Genomic DNA, 15,709 nt, shown 5'->3' on the forward strand with positions numbered 1-15,709 from the left:
GCAGCAGAAGTTAAGAAGCAACTTGTTCATGGGTCTATAAATGCCTCTCCAAACAGTAGCGAATGGATGCTAGATGACTTCTAATCTAGCAGACAGAGGTAGAAAAACATCTAAGGGCTGGAAGGTAAAATACCACTAAAAAAACAGAAGTGAAGTGACGAGCATGCGCAAGGAAGGAGGGTCTGCATTTTTTCAGAGCAATGGGGACAGCAAACCAATGGAAAAGTTTATCAGGAAAGGCAGGAAAAAACCCAGCACTTCAGACTAACAATATCTTGATTCAGTTTTTTGAGAACTAAGAAATTCCATTTAAATCTCAGTTTCAAGTTCTTTGCTGAAATGAATTTGTGAAATTCTCTGTCCAAGACATGAAACCAGACTCATTCATCATAAAAATCCCTCCAGCCCTGGAGCCATCTACTTTACCAGGGAGCAAATAATATATTTCAAGTGCACACATTTAACCCTATTTTGCAGTCAGCATCTTGGATCCCTCCAAGTGGGGATATGAAGAGCAGAAGGACCAGAGCATGCTGGTTATCTCTTTGGGCTACCAAAATGTGACAGCACTGCAATGGCCTTCCAGGAACAGATTATATGGAGACGACTAATTAGACATACATTAAGTGCCTAACTCAGCACAGCACTTAAGCACACATTTAACCTTCTCTCATTACAATGTCACATCAGTGACAGTGTCCCCTTTTAAAGCTCCGGCTCCAATTACAGTGAAGCCAGCTCACATTTGGGAGGGTCACCAGGATTTTCAGACCCTGAAGTCCCAACGCCCCGTGATTCAGGAAGCTTTCCCATCTACAGTCCTCTGGTCTCCTACCCCAAACTGGTGTGGCAGCCTATTCCAGGAATGTCAACTTGCATTCCCAAAAGAGAGTTCACCTCTAAACCTCAGGACCTACAACCAGTCTCTGTCTTCTTTCCATGTTGCCTGAGTCAGCCAAGGGACATCTGATGCTGGCCAAAAATATTTCCCCTGTTGAATTGTCTTCTCCTAGAAAAAAATGCCCTGTTCAAGCCTTCCCAGAGCAGCACCTTAAGGTAGCTTCAGCAAGGAGGGGAGATGTGGGGGGTGGGCCACTGCTGCCAATACATTTCCAAACGTGTCTTGCTGATCACCAGGACAAGCTCCATGTGCAGCAAGACACCGAAATATCTCCTGCTGCCTCTGCATCCTGACAGATTCTTCCCACCCGCTGTAACCTCTGCAACTCTGCGTGTGTTCTGGACAGCGAGTGCAAAGAGAGTGTCTCACTAAACCTGGGAAGCAAATTTGGAGCGGTCTCTCCTACCTCCAGACACTGAAGAACAGATGCTGTGGACAAGACAGGGTCACTTCGGCAGAGTCATTTTGTGAAGACCCGTTGTAAATGTCCACAAACATCCCTGTGTACCTGAACCAAGTGCAAACTCATTAGCCGTGAGTGAAATCAGGCTGGCAGTTAGGTTTCTTGAGTGTCCAAGTAGCTCTGGAGGAACAGGGTCAATACGCCCACTTCTCCACCATGGCCGGAAGATCTGTGGCCTGGATTGGCAGCAGAAGTTCATCTCCCAGCTCTGCTCTTTGGCCACCAAAGCCAATGTCCAGCTCAAGAGATCTATTCCTGGACTGCTCTTGAGTGACTTCAGAGAGCAGGGAGAGGACACCATCTAATCCAGCACACAGACACATATATGCATTCTCCATCCTTCGGTATACCAGTGCCAGGGATGGGGAGTGAACCTTTCCAAAAGGATCTCACCCCACGGACTCCGTGAGCCAAAGCACGGCTGCTTCCAAGGCAGCATCTCATTGTAGCCTCTGTAGATTTGCACCCACCCGTTTGCTTTGGAAATATCCCAGGTGTAGAAGAGGCACATCAGGAAAAGTCAGGCTCCACATTTTGGAGTGGTATCTGGGTGTCTGGCGATTTCTTACGTGCCTTGAAAGTCATCAGACTAGATTAGTACAACACACGCATGCACCCTTGTTCAAAGATGAAAGTGTCAAAACAGGCCCAGAAACAACAAATGACTCGGGAAACAGAAGGGGAAAAAAAAAAGCTTGTAAGAAAAAAAAAAGGTACAAATACAATCAGGACAATGACAGCAATAATCAGTATCAGCACTCGGAAATCGGGAATGCTATCAAAATATTCCACCCACAAAATGCTGTTAGGGGATCGCTGGCTCTCTGTCCAAATTGGATCTCACCTCCATCTTCCTGATCAAGCCTTTGCAAAAATCAAAACAGACACAGTGGCAGACAGAGCAGCACATGGAGAGCCCGGCCACCCTGCAAGCATCATTTCTATGTAGATGGCATCCCACCAGTGGAGATGATAATTCTGTATCTTCAATATGGAGTAGATGTGAGCAGCCAGCAAAAAAAATTATCTATGCTTTCTACAAATGTTTGACACCCAAAAAGGATTTTGATTCAGCCACCTTTGAGCCTCTTTCATATTTATTTTCTGGCAACATTCAAGCACTCAAGCTGGACTAGGAGAGATCTTTACAAAAGCCAATATTAAGCTTGAATGCTTCAGGATTTGCTGAAAATCTTATTTCAAATTTCACCTTTGGTTGCAATGAAAAAGGTCACGCTGCTTGGGTTGAATGCATAAATCATCCAATCAGCAAATGCAAGGCATGACACATGACTTAACGAAGCCCACATCACTCCGAGGAGGCAGCCAACACGGTACTCCTCGCAAGCTGTTCACACAGGAGAAAAGGGCATTGCAAAGAAATCTGAAATCTGGAGAGCGAATATTGCAGTGTGCTCATAGCCGGGGAGGCACGGCTGAAGAACTAATTTGCAGGATTTATGGCTCGGCTGTGTGCCTTCACATATTGATTCACAGATCAGTGAGAAACAAAATCTTCCCCAAAATACACTGACGAAAGCACTAATACCTGATCATATACTAATCTCTCAGCTAACGCCAGACTGCGGTCTGCAAGAAAATCACGCTGCACAGCTTGGACCTGTGCCTGGTAACCTCCTTCCTACTGCAAGCAAATTTAGCCTCCTCCCCCCCGCCTTGAGAAATTCCCCCCTGGTTGGGGGTGGCTGCAAAAGCCAGGCAGGAGCCCCAAAGCCCAGACCCAGATGGATGCCAACTTTCTCCCGGTGGCAGAGGATATTTCAAACCAGCACCTGAAGAAGATGAGACCCTGAGGTGGGGGTCAGGCACAGTTCTGAACCTTGCCGAATTGGAGGCTCCCCTCCCCACTGCCCAGATTCCCATTTAGCATCACACCTCTGCTTTACATAACCTGCGTGCTGGCAGGTGGGATGGGAGCTGAGACTAAACACATCAGAGCAGACCTGACACAGGCGCTGAAATAAAGGATTTGCTTTCGGACCCCCCCGATTCCCTTCTGCTTTGCATGGCACTGTAGCACTGGCGGAGACCATGTCGGATCTCTGGAAGGAGCATTTCCCTCCCCAGACCAGTGCCCAGATCAGACCTCGGGAGCATCTCACCCTTATTCATAGCCCTTTTTGTCATGCCTCTTCCACCTCTCTGGTCTCTTTCCAGCCCATACCATACTCAAGGTCATCATCAAAACACTGATGAAATATCTGAGGAATGAGCCCCAGCAAAGGCACCAAGTAACCCCACAGAAGCAGCATGGTGAGTTTTCTTTCTGAAAGCCTCCAGAAGGAAAATGAGGCTGAGAACAAAATGAGCGTGCCTTCTGCTGCCGTTCCCTCAAGCCAGACCCAAGAATTAAGTTTTTCCCATGAATTAAAATGGTTGTTAGGGCTACTGAGTGCAGCCCGCCTCAGGAGGTAGCTTGGATCCTGCCTTTTCTAGGACATCTGTAATTACGCTGGAAAAATGCTCACCCTCAGGTAAGACTCTCCCCTCAGCAGCTCTGAGGCTGCAGAAGTAAAACAAGTAAGGCACAAGCCCCAGGAATGAATGAAACAATTTGGGGTATATTTAGGGGAAGCTGCTTTGCAATTCCAGTCACAGGGTCATGAAGAGCCACCGAGGGTTACCAGACCTGCCTATCAATTAGGAATTAAGGTTTTCATACCAGGCATCCGCAGACTCAGACACAGAGGTGATGGGGACAGTGCGAAACCCCGGAGAGGAGAGCCCAACCAGCCCTCCCTCCCAAACGCCCCCAGCTGCCCTCCACTCACCCAGGAACTCCACTCCGCTGCTGTCCTTGGGGCTGCTCATGCAGTTCTCCAAGTAAATTCCATCCTTATAGCAATCTTCCTTCTTCCTCGTGAGCCCCAGGATCTCGCTGGCCTGATCTAGGACCTCCCCTCCTGAGCAAGAGCACGGGGTCTGCATAATGCCGCATGGGTGGGAGCTGCTGCTGATGGCCAAGCACGCATCCAGCCACTTGCAGAGCATCTGGCAAGCGGCTTTGCTAGGGTTCCTGTTGCCCACCACGAGGTACTCCACCGAGAAGTCCCTCTCCTGAGCCTTTGTGGGCTTCCACCGCACGGGCCAGGTCTCCACCCCCGGTGGCGCGGTCTGCTTCATCTGGAGGAACTGCTTGTTGGACTGGAGGAAGGCATAGCGGGTGGACCCGTCACAGAGCTTCAACACATCGTCGAAGCTCTCCATGCCCAGGTAGGTGCGGGTGGACTCCAGGAAGGAGTCAAACTGGTAGGTGCGGATGTGCTGGTGGTCACATACGCCTGTAGGTTTTAAGATCTTCATGTACAAAGTGTACCTCCGAGGGTCAGGGTTCTGGATAATCCAAGAGCAGAGAGAGGAGTTCAACGGGAAGACGGCAAAGGAGGAGAAATACCCAAAGAATTTCCCCTGGACCAAAGTGGTGCAGGGAGTTTGTGCCAGGTCCAGAGCGACCACGGTCCACACAAAGTAGAGTGGCGATACCAAAAGCAGGTTCAGGGCAGATCCAATGCTCCTCATCCTAGGTCTCTGGTCCTCTGGAACTCAAAGTAAATGTCAAGCAGGCGCCAGATCCTGGACATAACAGGGACCAGCTTAGAGGAAAAGTGAGAGTTTAAGAGGCTCTGGATCCGAAATCAAGCCAATCCTCCCATGTCTGGATTTGAGCTCCCTCCTGTGGCCATAAACAACACCTGGAAAAAAAGGGCAGGGAAGGAGGAAGGGAGAGAAAGAGATTTGGGATTTGGGGTTTTTGGCGGTGTTTTTTTTTTTTATTTTTTTATTAACCCTTTGCAAGGATGAGAATCCACACAGCATCCCCAGTCCCAGCACATCTCACTGGGGGAAGATGCAGCCCCACATCACCATCCCCATGCTAGGTTTGGGGGTGTCCTCATCCCCAGGATGTCCTAACTCCCAGGAGGGGCGCAGGTGTGACTCACAATGGGGGACAACATAGCTGTGACCCCGCTTTCTCAGTGGCCTCTGCCCATGCGATGCCCCTCTGCTGAGCTCAGCAGAGCCTTTGCAGTGATTTCTAACCATTTCCCCAAAGCGAACACCACTGATCTCTGTTTTAGGGAGTTTCCACCTCTCTCCATCCCAACGGAGCCAGGATGCTGGTTCAATGCAGACTTCAGGCTGCACCAGGGGAGGGTGGGCTGGAGACAGCCATGGGCAGCTGGGCTCTGCCTTCTCTCTTCCTCCTGCCAGCCCTTGTTTTTTTGCTTTTTTCTGTCTCTCCTTTTCTCTCTCTTCCCTCCTTTTCCACCAAACCAGTGCTGGGGAAGGGAGTTGTTCAGTACCCCAACCCTGAGCCCAGACAGGAGGCCAGGGCTGGAATGAGCCGTGCACCCAGTACAGGAGGAAAAAAGGGTGATAGAGGCAGATTTTAGGTCTTCCCACATCAGGCAACCACCCCACCTTTCACCCCTGTGTGCAGGATACCCCGAAGCCTGAGGAACTGTAGCCAGGCATAGAGCATCTCCAGAGAGTGAGAGTCCTCCCTGCCAGCCCCAGCACCTCCTTCAGCCCCCAAAGTCCCTTCAGCAAAAGTAACATCCATCCTGCATTGCCCCATGGGACCCGTTCCCTGCAACCCTTTGTAGCCCAGATCCCCTCTTCAGCCCAACTGCCCAGACCCCTGTGCCCCCCCTCCATGCCGAAGAGACTCCTGTGCCCTCTCCATTCTTGTAAGTCTCCCTCTTTCTTACCCCACCAAGAAGACCCTCCTGTGCTCCCTTGCCTCCATCTGCCCTCTTTCCAGGGGAGGAGAAAGAGGGGGAAACACCGTCAGTAGCAGGACTCTCTTCATCTTGTACCCCTTCCCCATGCAGTGTGCACCCCCATGTTTGGGGAGGGGGCCTATTAACAGATGCAGGGGTTGACAGGCAGGAGGGGCAGACCCTCAATGTGTGGGGCAGAGCTTCTCCCATTGCTGGGCATACAGCTATGGCACCTTTTCTTTCTCACCTTTCCAGCCATTTCCTTTCCTGCCCTCTTGGCTCACCCCAGGTAGAGAAAATCGGGAGTTTCCCCTTGGGTAAGGCTTGCCCTGGCCCTGCAGCACTTGCTGCCTCCAAAACAGGGCTGCTGCCCAATTTCAAAAGGACAGATCGGACCCCTGGGAGGAAGGTTTCCCCTACCAAGTCAGACTACTGCCTTGATTTCAGGAGCCTCCGTGGCAAGTGCTCAGGGCCTCTGCATTGAAGCCTGAGTGCAAGCAGCCCAACTCCTGAGATGTTAACATTGCCCTGGGCTGCAACCCCAAAATAATTCAAATCATCTTGGATGTGTTTCTCAGTGACCAGGGACCACGGTGGCACTGCCAGGAAGGAATTAGGGTGAAAGTCTATGGAGAGGGGCACCTGCTGCAAGAGAGGAGGGAAAACACTTCTTCTCTGTTGCAGTCATTGACCCTCCTTACAGCCCCAGGGTGTCCACACCGCTCACCCCCAGTCCTGCCATCTCGCACCCCGCTGCCAGGCTCTGCCTTCCCAGACTGCAAACAGATGAAGCTTTCACAGCAGCCATACAAATTCCCAGCAAATCTACAATTCAGGCAGCTAAACCCAAGCCCAGGGGAGACTGAAAAATAAGAGATGAAGCCCATAGACCATCCTGTACATCTGGGAAGAGATAAGAAGCCAAATGCATCTCCACATTCACCCCTTGGTTTCTCTCCTTGCTCTATATTAAAGTTTTGTCTCTGCATCTTCCCTCTTTGCAAAAGCCTTTTTTCCTGGGGAGGAAAGGGTTAGGTAACTCGAAAGTCAGATCTGCTATTTGCAAACTGTGTTTCATCCAAGCTTCAAATCAATGCAGCCTCTGCCAGCAGATTCCTGAGTGTCTGTTAGACCTGACACTAATCAGCATGGAGTCCAAATGCATTTGCACTTAAATTTTTTAGAAGTCACTTCCCCACTCTTGACAGTGGTTTGCAGCCTGCAAAGCTCCGCAGTGCAAATTTCCCCATGCCAGACTCCTGCCTGCCTCGGGGGCCAGATTTCAGGAACGCAGCCTGCTTAACGGATGTAAAGCAGCGCTTGTTTGCAACAAAAACCACAGGCATCAACCAAACATCCTATAAATTTCCAGAGAGGTCATCCTGATTAGCAGGAGGAGTTGCTTGAAAATGACTGTGAATGCCTTAAATATCAGCTTTGGTAAGCGAAAGGTTCTTGCTTAGCTGAGACTCTGAAACGGACCGCTGGTTCGCCTCTCCCTCGCTGTAGGGCAGTGCCTGAGCAGCTCGTGCTGTTTGCAAGCAGGCACGGCCTTTGCCAAGCCAAAGTCTATCCGACCTTCACACCGATAAGCCAGCCAGGGATCATCTTAACCTCTGGTCCAGACCATGAAGAAACCTGCCTCTCCCAGTTGGAAGCAGGAGCCAGCGGTGCCTCCATAGCAACGAGATGATTAGGAGACAGGGCTTGCGCCGAGATCCGGTCCCTAACAGTGACTTCAGTGCGTGGGATTCAGCCCAAGCCTCCTGCCCTCCACAAACCCGATTTTTCTCACGCTGGCCACAGACCTGCTACTGACTGAGCATGCAGCAAGCACAAAATGCATCCCCCCTCACTGCCCCTCTCTGGGAAAAGCACCGTAAAAGCCAACAAACTTTAACTAAACAGACACATTATTGGGACGCTGTGTTACGGTTGTTAGGTCTCAGAATTGATTTCCCCTGAATGCAGTCCCATCTGGAAGGTTTCACCATAAGGAACATAAACATATTTTTCCTCCTTCAACTAATCCTTGCTGAAGTGGGAATCTTTACTTAGAGCGAAGTGAATAGACAACCCCCCCTCCACACCTGGATCTTTGGCTCAACACATTTTGGACCTGGCAGGGAGGAAAGATGCAATGGGCAGTTGACTGGCTGCTACATTTCAGCAGAGATCCATCTTCTACACTTTAATCCAGAAAAATCCCAAGGGGGACATATACCAGAGGCTGCAGCCTGCAGCTGGGGAAGTGGTATTAAATGCGTGAAGACAGATTATTCCAGTGTTGGAGACCATGTTCCTATGGCACACAGGCAAATTTGCCCATATTCCCATGGTTGCTGCCACAGCTAGTGTCTGGGTAGCCTGGCTATTACTGTAATTTTGTGTGATGGGAGACATCCATGCCTGGTCCCATCCCTTGGCTCCAACTTGGAGTACATGCCACCCCTCCTGCTCTTTCCTTCCCGTCCTGTGCCTGGGAGATCAGTCTGGCAGAGAAGCCTTTTCTGGAGTAAAGCTTGGGGACAGCAGGTGACCGTGGAGTACCTTGGGCTGTCCCTTGCCTGCATTTCTCAGGGACAAACCGAAGGGCAAAAATACTGTCTTCTTTGTGTGTGTGCCCCTGGCAGAAGGCAGTTGTTCATCCCAAGCAACTCACAGAAAGAAGCTGACAAGTTTGGTCCAAATGGCCCTTCTGCCTTGTGCAGGTGTTAGAGATGATGGAGCAGGGGGTTATGAACAGATGTGAACCACTGGCATGGCTCCTACACCCTCACACCACTGCACAGAGCCCTGGTAATTTTTTCTACCTCCTTGCTGAGTATTTGCCATCCCACCCTGGCACCCACTGGAGCAGGCACGGTTCAGAAACACAACCCGAGACAGGCCTTCACAGCTTAAACAAAACCAGGCAGGGACTGAATCACATGTTACACCTGGCACCTGGGCTGCCCAAGGGGTTTAGGCATCCAGTTTGCACTGCTCCCAGTGAATTTTTGAGCCTGCAAGCCGTGGTGGGCTGTTTGGTGGTGCACCCTGTCTTCCTGCAGTAACGGTAAACCAAGATGATCCAGGTCTGAGGCTGGAGTTTTCCACCACCCTCATGTCCCTGCTTGCTTTCTACAGACGTTTGTACACCCCAAGCACACTCCACGCCCATCCTGGGCATGCAGGCAGCAAGGGACATGTGTGAGTAGGGAGGGATCAGGGCATCCCCTGACCCTGCCTACAACTGCCTTCACCCTCAGCCTGAATAGCCCCACATGCCCATTCACCCCGCCCCACCAAGACCTTCCAGATGGACATCTCCGAATTGCTGTGTCCAACTTTGCAGCTGTGCCCCAGCATAGGGATTTCAGCTCTGCACGAACAGGAGGAGCCGGTGAAATGCAGGCGGTGTTGCAATGTGCCCTCCTTTGCAGGGTCTGTGCATTGCACAGGGTCCTCCCACGCGGGAAGGGCAACCTCCCCGGTTGTGCATCCACCACCTTCCTCTGTTGTGCTGGTGACACAGGAGTCTTGGTGCAGCAGCCTGGATCTGGCCAATGGAGGGCACTCTCAGACATACACACAAACACACACACAAACACACAAACACTTCACGGAAAAAAGGGGAAAAAAAAAAATCAAAACAATGACTGCAGAAAGGGCATCCTTCCCCACTGCTGCCCGTAGGACCTCTCCAAACGCCCTCACCCTGATCTGCCCCCACTAGCTCAGCCGTGCCCCAACTCCCCTCTCTCTGCCCACCAGCGCAGATGTGCTACCGTCCAAGATTTACCTCCCTCTGCTTTTCCTTCTCCTGACCTTGGTACACGGCTGACATCCCAGCAGGGTGAAAACCACTCTCATCAAGCTAATCCTCCTTTCCTGGGGCTTCCCATTTCCCTGTAAGAAGTCCCCAGATATCAAACAAAATATCCCTTTTGCTGAAGGCAGAAAACTGCCTGGCCCCGAAAAGCTCAGTCCCTTACCACTCTGAGAAAAAATGGGAAATGAGTATGCTCTGTCCTTATTCACAAGGATCTGCTAGCAGAAAAATAAAAAAAAAAAGCTGCAACCACTTCGAAATTTTCTTTTTGCTACCCAGGGGAATGAGCAAAGCACAGTGGAAATGCCTGGAAAAACGCGGTGGCATCTGTGAACCGACAGCGCATGGAGGAGTCAAGAAGGGCTCAGACCTGTCTGTCGTTTGGCTGCAGTGGCTCTGCTGGGCTGCAAGGAGAGAACTTAAGCCCTGGACAGCATCTAGAGAGGGATGGAGCTTGGACAGATCCTGGAGCAGCACCTCTTCCATAAAATCAGTGCTCAAAATCAGGTTTTTCCTTAGTATTATTTTTAATGATCCATTTTCCTTCTCTTCTGTTTTCTATGAGTATTTACTTGACTCTGGCCCTTCCCAGCAACAGTTTATGTATAGAGATTTGTGCTTATTTTCTGGCAAAGCAGAATCTAGTGAAAACTAGGACCTGAAAGAGCAAAAGGATGACTTGCTGGGTATTGCAGGACTGGGAAATCCTTTAGATCTCACCCTGACTTCAGTGCACGTCCACTCTTTGGAGAGGCATTTCAGATGTGGACCATATCCTGGAAAGGCTGCTAAGCCACCTCCAGCTGGAGCTCCCCAGGTCAGGATCTGGGCTGGCCAGATCTACCTTTGGACCAAATGCTGAGAGCTGAACTCAGACAAAGTCCCTTTAGGAAGCAAAAGAAAGCAGACAAGGGTCAGACAGAGAAGAATCCAGCCCTGCTCTCCTCCTGCTGTTTCACTTACCAAAAACATATTTCTGCATGGACCCCTCACGACCTGGCATATTTGCTCCACCACTGTAGAGACTGATGTAGCCTCTATCCATCTCAGTCTCCTGCAGAGAAAACCTGATTCTCACCTGCCTGCTGTGTTAATAAATGATATTTATACACACTATCATCCTTCATCCCAAATTTCTCCCGGATCCAACCTGGAAAGGGACCCGCTTTAGGCATGGACCCCAGCAGATACGTAACAGCCTGCAGGAACAGCATGAATAGGATGGGAAATGCTTGATCCTGTGATGGGGATTGGTTTGTGGGGACAGAATCCCAGTCCCGTTTTGATTTTCAAAGGCTGGAAGAGGGGATTTGGGGAAAGGGAGGGCTGAGAGGTGATATAAAGAAATGGATCATACTGGCATGTCCCAAGAGGCTTTCAATCACAATGAGGAAACTCCAAAGCCCCTGAGCCTCAGTTGAACCATCCCACCTCTGATCATCTTCAGCACTGGCCAGATGGGAAGACGCTATCGGGGAAGCCAGAGGCCAGATTTTAATCCTGGCTCCAGGATTTGTGCACACTCTCAATTAAACATCTCTGCCAATCAATGCTTTAGTTTTCCCACCTGAAAAGATGGATGTAAGAAGCATCCTCTGCTTTTCTCTAGTGCTCTGTGATCGGAAAAGCTCCAGCAAAGTGCTGAAGATGGTGATTCATTTTCAACCCACTAGGATTTCATCCCAAGATGAGAGTAACAACCTTAAAGACTAAGGTCTCCGCACCAGATCATGTTGATTGAAGATGGGCCCATAGCTAAAACTCTCAGGCAGTGGTGTAGGCAGGTCAGGCTCAGTTCCTGGCTCTGTATGTTTTTTTCAGTGAGTTGGATCAGGAGACAGCTGAGCAGAAAGGCTGGACCCTAAAATCTAGGACCCAGTAAAACTTCTGTAGAGAAAAGCCCAGCAGACAAGGAGGGCCAGGTGTGCTCCATCTGGTCCCATATGTGGCTGCCTGAGGGAAGTGGGCCCAGGGCTCTGCAGCACCTTCTGTTGGGTCCAACACAGCCTCAGACAGTTGTCGTGTGTGTACTTGGTGTCATTAAACACCACCTCAGCCCGAGCTACAGCTGTGTTTGTTCTCAGCTTTCCTCTACATGGGTACAATGTTATTGGCATGGCCTGTCGGGAGTGCTACCAGGACTGGGAGTTTCTCAAGGACTGCATGACATAGGGATGGGTTAGATGCCATCGCATAGCAAAGTCAAGGAGCCTACGGGGTTCTTGGCAGAAGGCAGCTGATGGAGGTCGTCATAACGTTACATCTTTCTCTGCCTCAGTCTCCCATTAGCAAAGCAGACTTAAACCCCAGTTAACAGTGGTAGGGTACAGCCTGCTGTGAGTTTAGGCTGGTCATTGCTCCACACTGTTCCCAGGCATTTCCTCACCCCCAGAGGAATACACAAATCTTCTGATCCCGGTAAGATCAGCCTTTCCTCCATGCCAGCATCACCCAGGCCCTCTGACTGCCCTAGCTCCCATCCATCCCCATCAGTGGTACCACCCAATGCACATTGCCAGAAATATCCTGGATTCTACACCAGCAAATCCTAGAAAACTCCCGCTTCCCCTGTTGTCTTAATTCTGCCCGTTAGTGCTTCACGGCTGACCCTTTGGGGTCTTTTCCCCTACATTCCCATCCTGCTCCTGCATGTGAGGGTTACACAAGAGGGCCTCTGAGGACAAGGTCATCCTAATGAGTGGCAGAAAACAGGCGGGGGCCTGACCGCTTCCGTCGCTGCTCATTTGTGCTGGGGAGCGGGATGCGATTGATTCAGCTGGAGGTTAAAAGCACTGGTGTTAGCTGGGGAGCTAAGTGGGAGCCCCCGGGGAGAGGGGATGTTTGTGGGGGGGGTGGTGTGTGCGTGCTGAGCCTCAGACTTGCACGGGTGCATGGGAAGAGCAATGGTTGACAAACCCAAAACTGGGCTTTGCGATTCACTCTGTTGCACACGCACAAGCCAGAGCTCAGTACATGTCCTGACGCTGCTCACTTATGCATCCCGCATAAATCATATGCACCAGGGCTCATTTTCTGGCCCCTGAGGCCAAGAGCCTTGACATAGCTCATGTCCTTGTGGCAAAAGTGCCAATCTTCCAAAGCAGAACAGCATTGCCGCGGTGTCTAATGCTCTCTCCTGAGCTGTGCCCAGGCACAATCTGGGGTGGTCCTTGTTGGCAGAGGCCAAAACCTTGCCAGGAAGTGTCCTGAGATGTGTAGGCAGTGATGGGAGAGTGTTTCAGGCCACATCCTGGCCCTCTAGGGTTACTGGTGCAGAAATTACTACAGAGGATAAAGGAAAAGCTGGTGCCTTGGCCAAGGTATCGGGAGCTCTGCTCCTGCTCAGTCTGTCTAGACCTCCCTGGGACTGAACAGCCACTGGAGTCTGCCCCTTGTCTGCCCCATGGCAGACTTGAGTTGGTCAAAGGAATGGAGGGAAAGGGGATGAACATCCAAGTAGCTGTTTTTGCAACCAGCTCCAGACTAGGATCTGCACTAGCTCAAGTCCTAGTGCTTCTCCCAGCACCAGGAAAGTAGATTTCTACTTTGCTGTCCTCCAGCTCCTTACATGGTTGGGTATGATCAGCAACAGGAGATGACCACAACCAGAAGCCTTTGAGCAGCTCTGGATGTATGGAATTTTGAATGAGTGCTCTTCTTCTGACTCCTTCTATGGCTTTGTGTTCTCTCTCAATGACTGTGCCTCAGTTTCCCCATCTGACAAACAACATTGACACTACCCCAATGATGGGGATAGATTTCCTAGGCGGCAGCTGGGAAAAGAAGGAAAGACTACATCAGCGTCAAATTTCACAGCAACCCTGAAGGTGCACTGTGCTCAGTTTTTGAATGCTGCAGTCTCAGCACGGTTAAAACTGGATTGGGAATGTTTCCCCTTCTGACAACAGGAATTCAGCTCATAATTTTAGGCATTCAGTTTCCAATGCCCAGTGAGGATGTCTTTAAATTGCACACAGAAGGACCGTAAGATGGTATTGCTCAGATTTGCAATTTTCCTCTACCTCTCAGCAGGAGGAAGATGGAGATTCAGGCTGTGGCTACAAGAGACACCTGAAATACAGGTCCTCTTAGTAAAATCAGAACTGTGACCATCCCTTGCCTTACTTTCACTCTCCATAGAGTGAGCAGCACAAGAGAACTTGAACTACAGGACTGCGCTAGTTATGGGAGTGATTCCAGCTGCTTCTACACAGTTGGAAATGAGGGGCTTTGAAGTCTTCTGATACCACACTAACGTGGGCAAACAGGAACTTCCCAGTGGCATGGAGAGGGTAGAAATATCTGAGCTTGAGCAGAGTGTGGGACTTTTCTACCACCTTGAGCACAGACCCTGAAGGTGGAGAGAATCAGGAACATACCCGATCCCCTTTAAAGCTCCAAGTTTCAGTGGTTTTGGATCCAGCCATGACCTTGAAGCAGCAGAAGTCTGCAACCTGAACTTACAAAACAAAAGAATGATAAATATGTGCATTTCTACAGCACCTTCTCTCTAAGGTCCTCGAGGGACATGGGGAGCAGCAGTGAATTAAGCCTCATGACGCAGAAAGCCATCCTTACTGACCCCAAAGGCTGAACACAAACAAAAGGAAGTACTTTTTCACACAGCTCGTAATTCAATTGGGGACCTCATTGCCACAGGATGCTGTGGAGGCTAAAGGTATAAAAGAGTGCCAAAATGGATTAGAGAATTTTGGAGGACAAGTCCATCAGTTGCTATTAAACACGATGGTCTGGATGCAACTGCCAGTCTCAGAAGTGTCTACTCTTCTTTGCCTTTCCTTCAGTCTTTCACTGTACACCCAGATGGACTTGGATGGCCCTGGTTTGGGGCAATCCCCAATATCAATACAGATTGGCGGGTGAATGGATTGAGAGCAGCCCTGCGGAGAAGGACTTGGGGATACTGGTGAATGAAAAATTGGACATGAGCCTGCAATGTGCACTTGCAGCCCAGAAAGCCAATCATAACTCAGGCTGCATCAAAAGAACAGTGGCCAGCGGGTTGAGGGAGGTGATTCTCCCCCTCTACTCCGCTCTGGTGAGACCCCACCTGGAGTATTGCGTCCAGCTCTGGGGTCCCCAGCACAAAAAGGACATGGACCTTTTAGAGCGGGTCCAGAGGAGGGTCAGGAAAATGATCATTGAGCTGGAACACCTCTGCTGTGAAGAAAGGCTGAGAGAGTCGGGGTTGTTTGGCCTGGAGAAGAGAAGGCTCAGGGGAGACCTTATGGTGACCTTTCAATATATGAAGAGGGTTTATAAGAAAGATGGAGAGAGTATTTTTACCACTTCCTGTAGTGACAGGACAAGGGGTAATGATTTTAAACTGAAAGAGGGTAGGTTTAGATTGGATATGAAGAAGACATTTTTTACAATGAGGGTGGTGAGGCACTCGACCAGGTTGACCAGAGAAGTTGTGCATGCCCCATCATGGGAAGTGTTCAAAGTCAGGTTGGACAGGGCTTTGAGCAACCCGATCTAGTGAAAGATGTCCCTGCCCATAGCAGGAGGGGCGTGGAATAGAAGATCTTTAAAGGTCCCTTCCAAACCAAACCGCCCTGTGATCTGTGATTCTATGATTCTGTGATTCTGTGTTTCTATGATTCTATGACCTTTGCTCCTTCCCTAAATAACCATTGTTGCCTTTATTATAGAGGTGCAGGGATATTAGTAACTACCCCTAAGCCACAAGACATATGTCCATACTGCTAAACAAACCATGGCCAGAGCCTGAAACTAAATGGAGTGTCACAAGTCACATCCAT

At 50.1% G+C, this 15,709-nt stretch overlaps 1 protein-coding gene across 11 annotated transcripts in view; it reads right to left on the reverse strand.

The window, feature by feature from the left end:
- ADGRB1 (adhesion G protein-coupled receptor B1) overlaps positions 1-15,709 on the reverse strand; it is a 289,281-nt gene that overhangs the window by 205,458 nt on the left and 68,114 nt on the right. For all 11 annotated transcript variants that reach the window (XM_076329006.1, XM_076329005.1, XM_076329010.1 and 8 more), the window contains exon 2: positions 4,157-5,077. In XM_076329006.1, coding sequence (XP_076185121.1) covers positions 4,157-4,904 — 748 coding nt within the window. In that variant the 5' untranslated portion in view covers positions 4,905-5,077. The remainder of the gene's footprint in view (positions 1-4,156; positions 5,078-15,709) is intronic.

The sequence above is a fragment of the Aptenodytes patagonicus genome, chromosome 2, assembly GCF_965638725.1.
Source record: "Aptenodytes patagonicus chromosome 2, bAptPat1.pri.cur, whole genome shotgun sequence".
Classification (NCBI taxonomy): domain Eukaryota; kingdom Metazoa; phylum Chordata; class Aves; order Sphenisciformes; family Spheniscidae; genus Aptenodytes; species Aptenodytes patagonicus.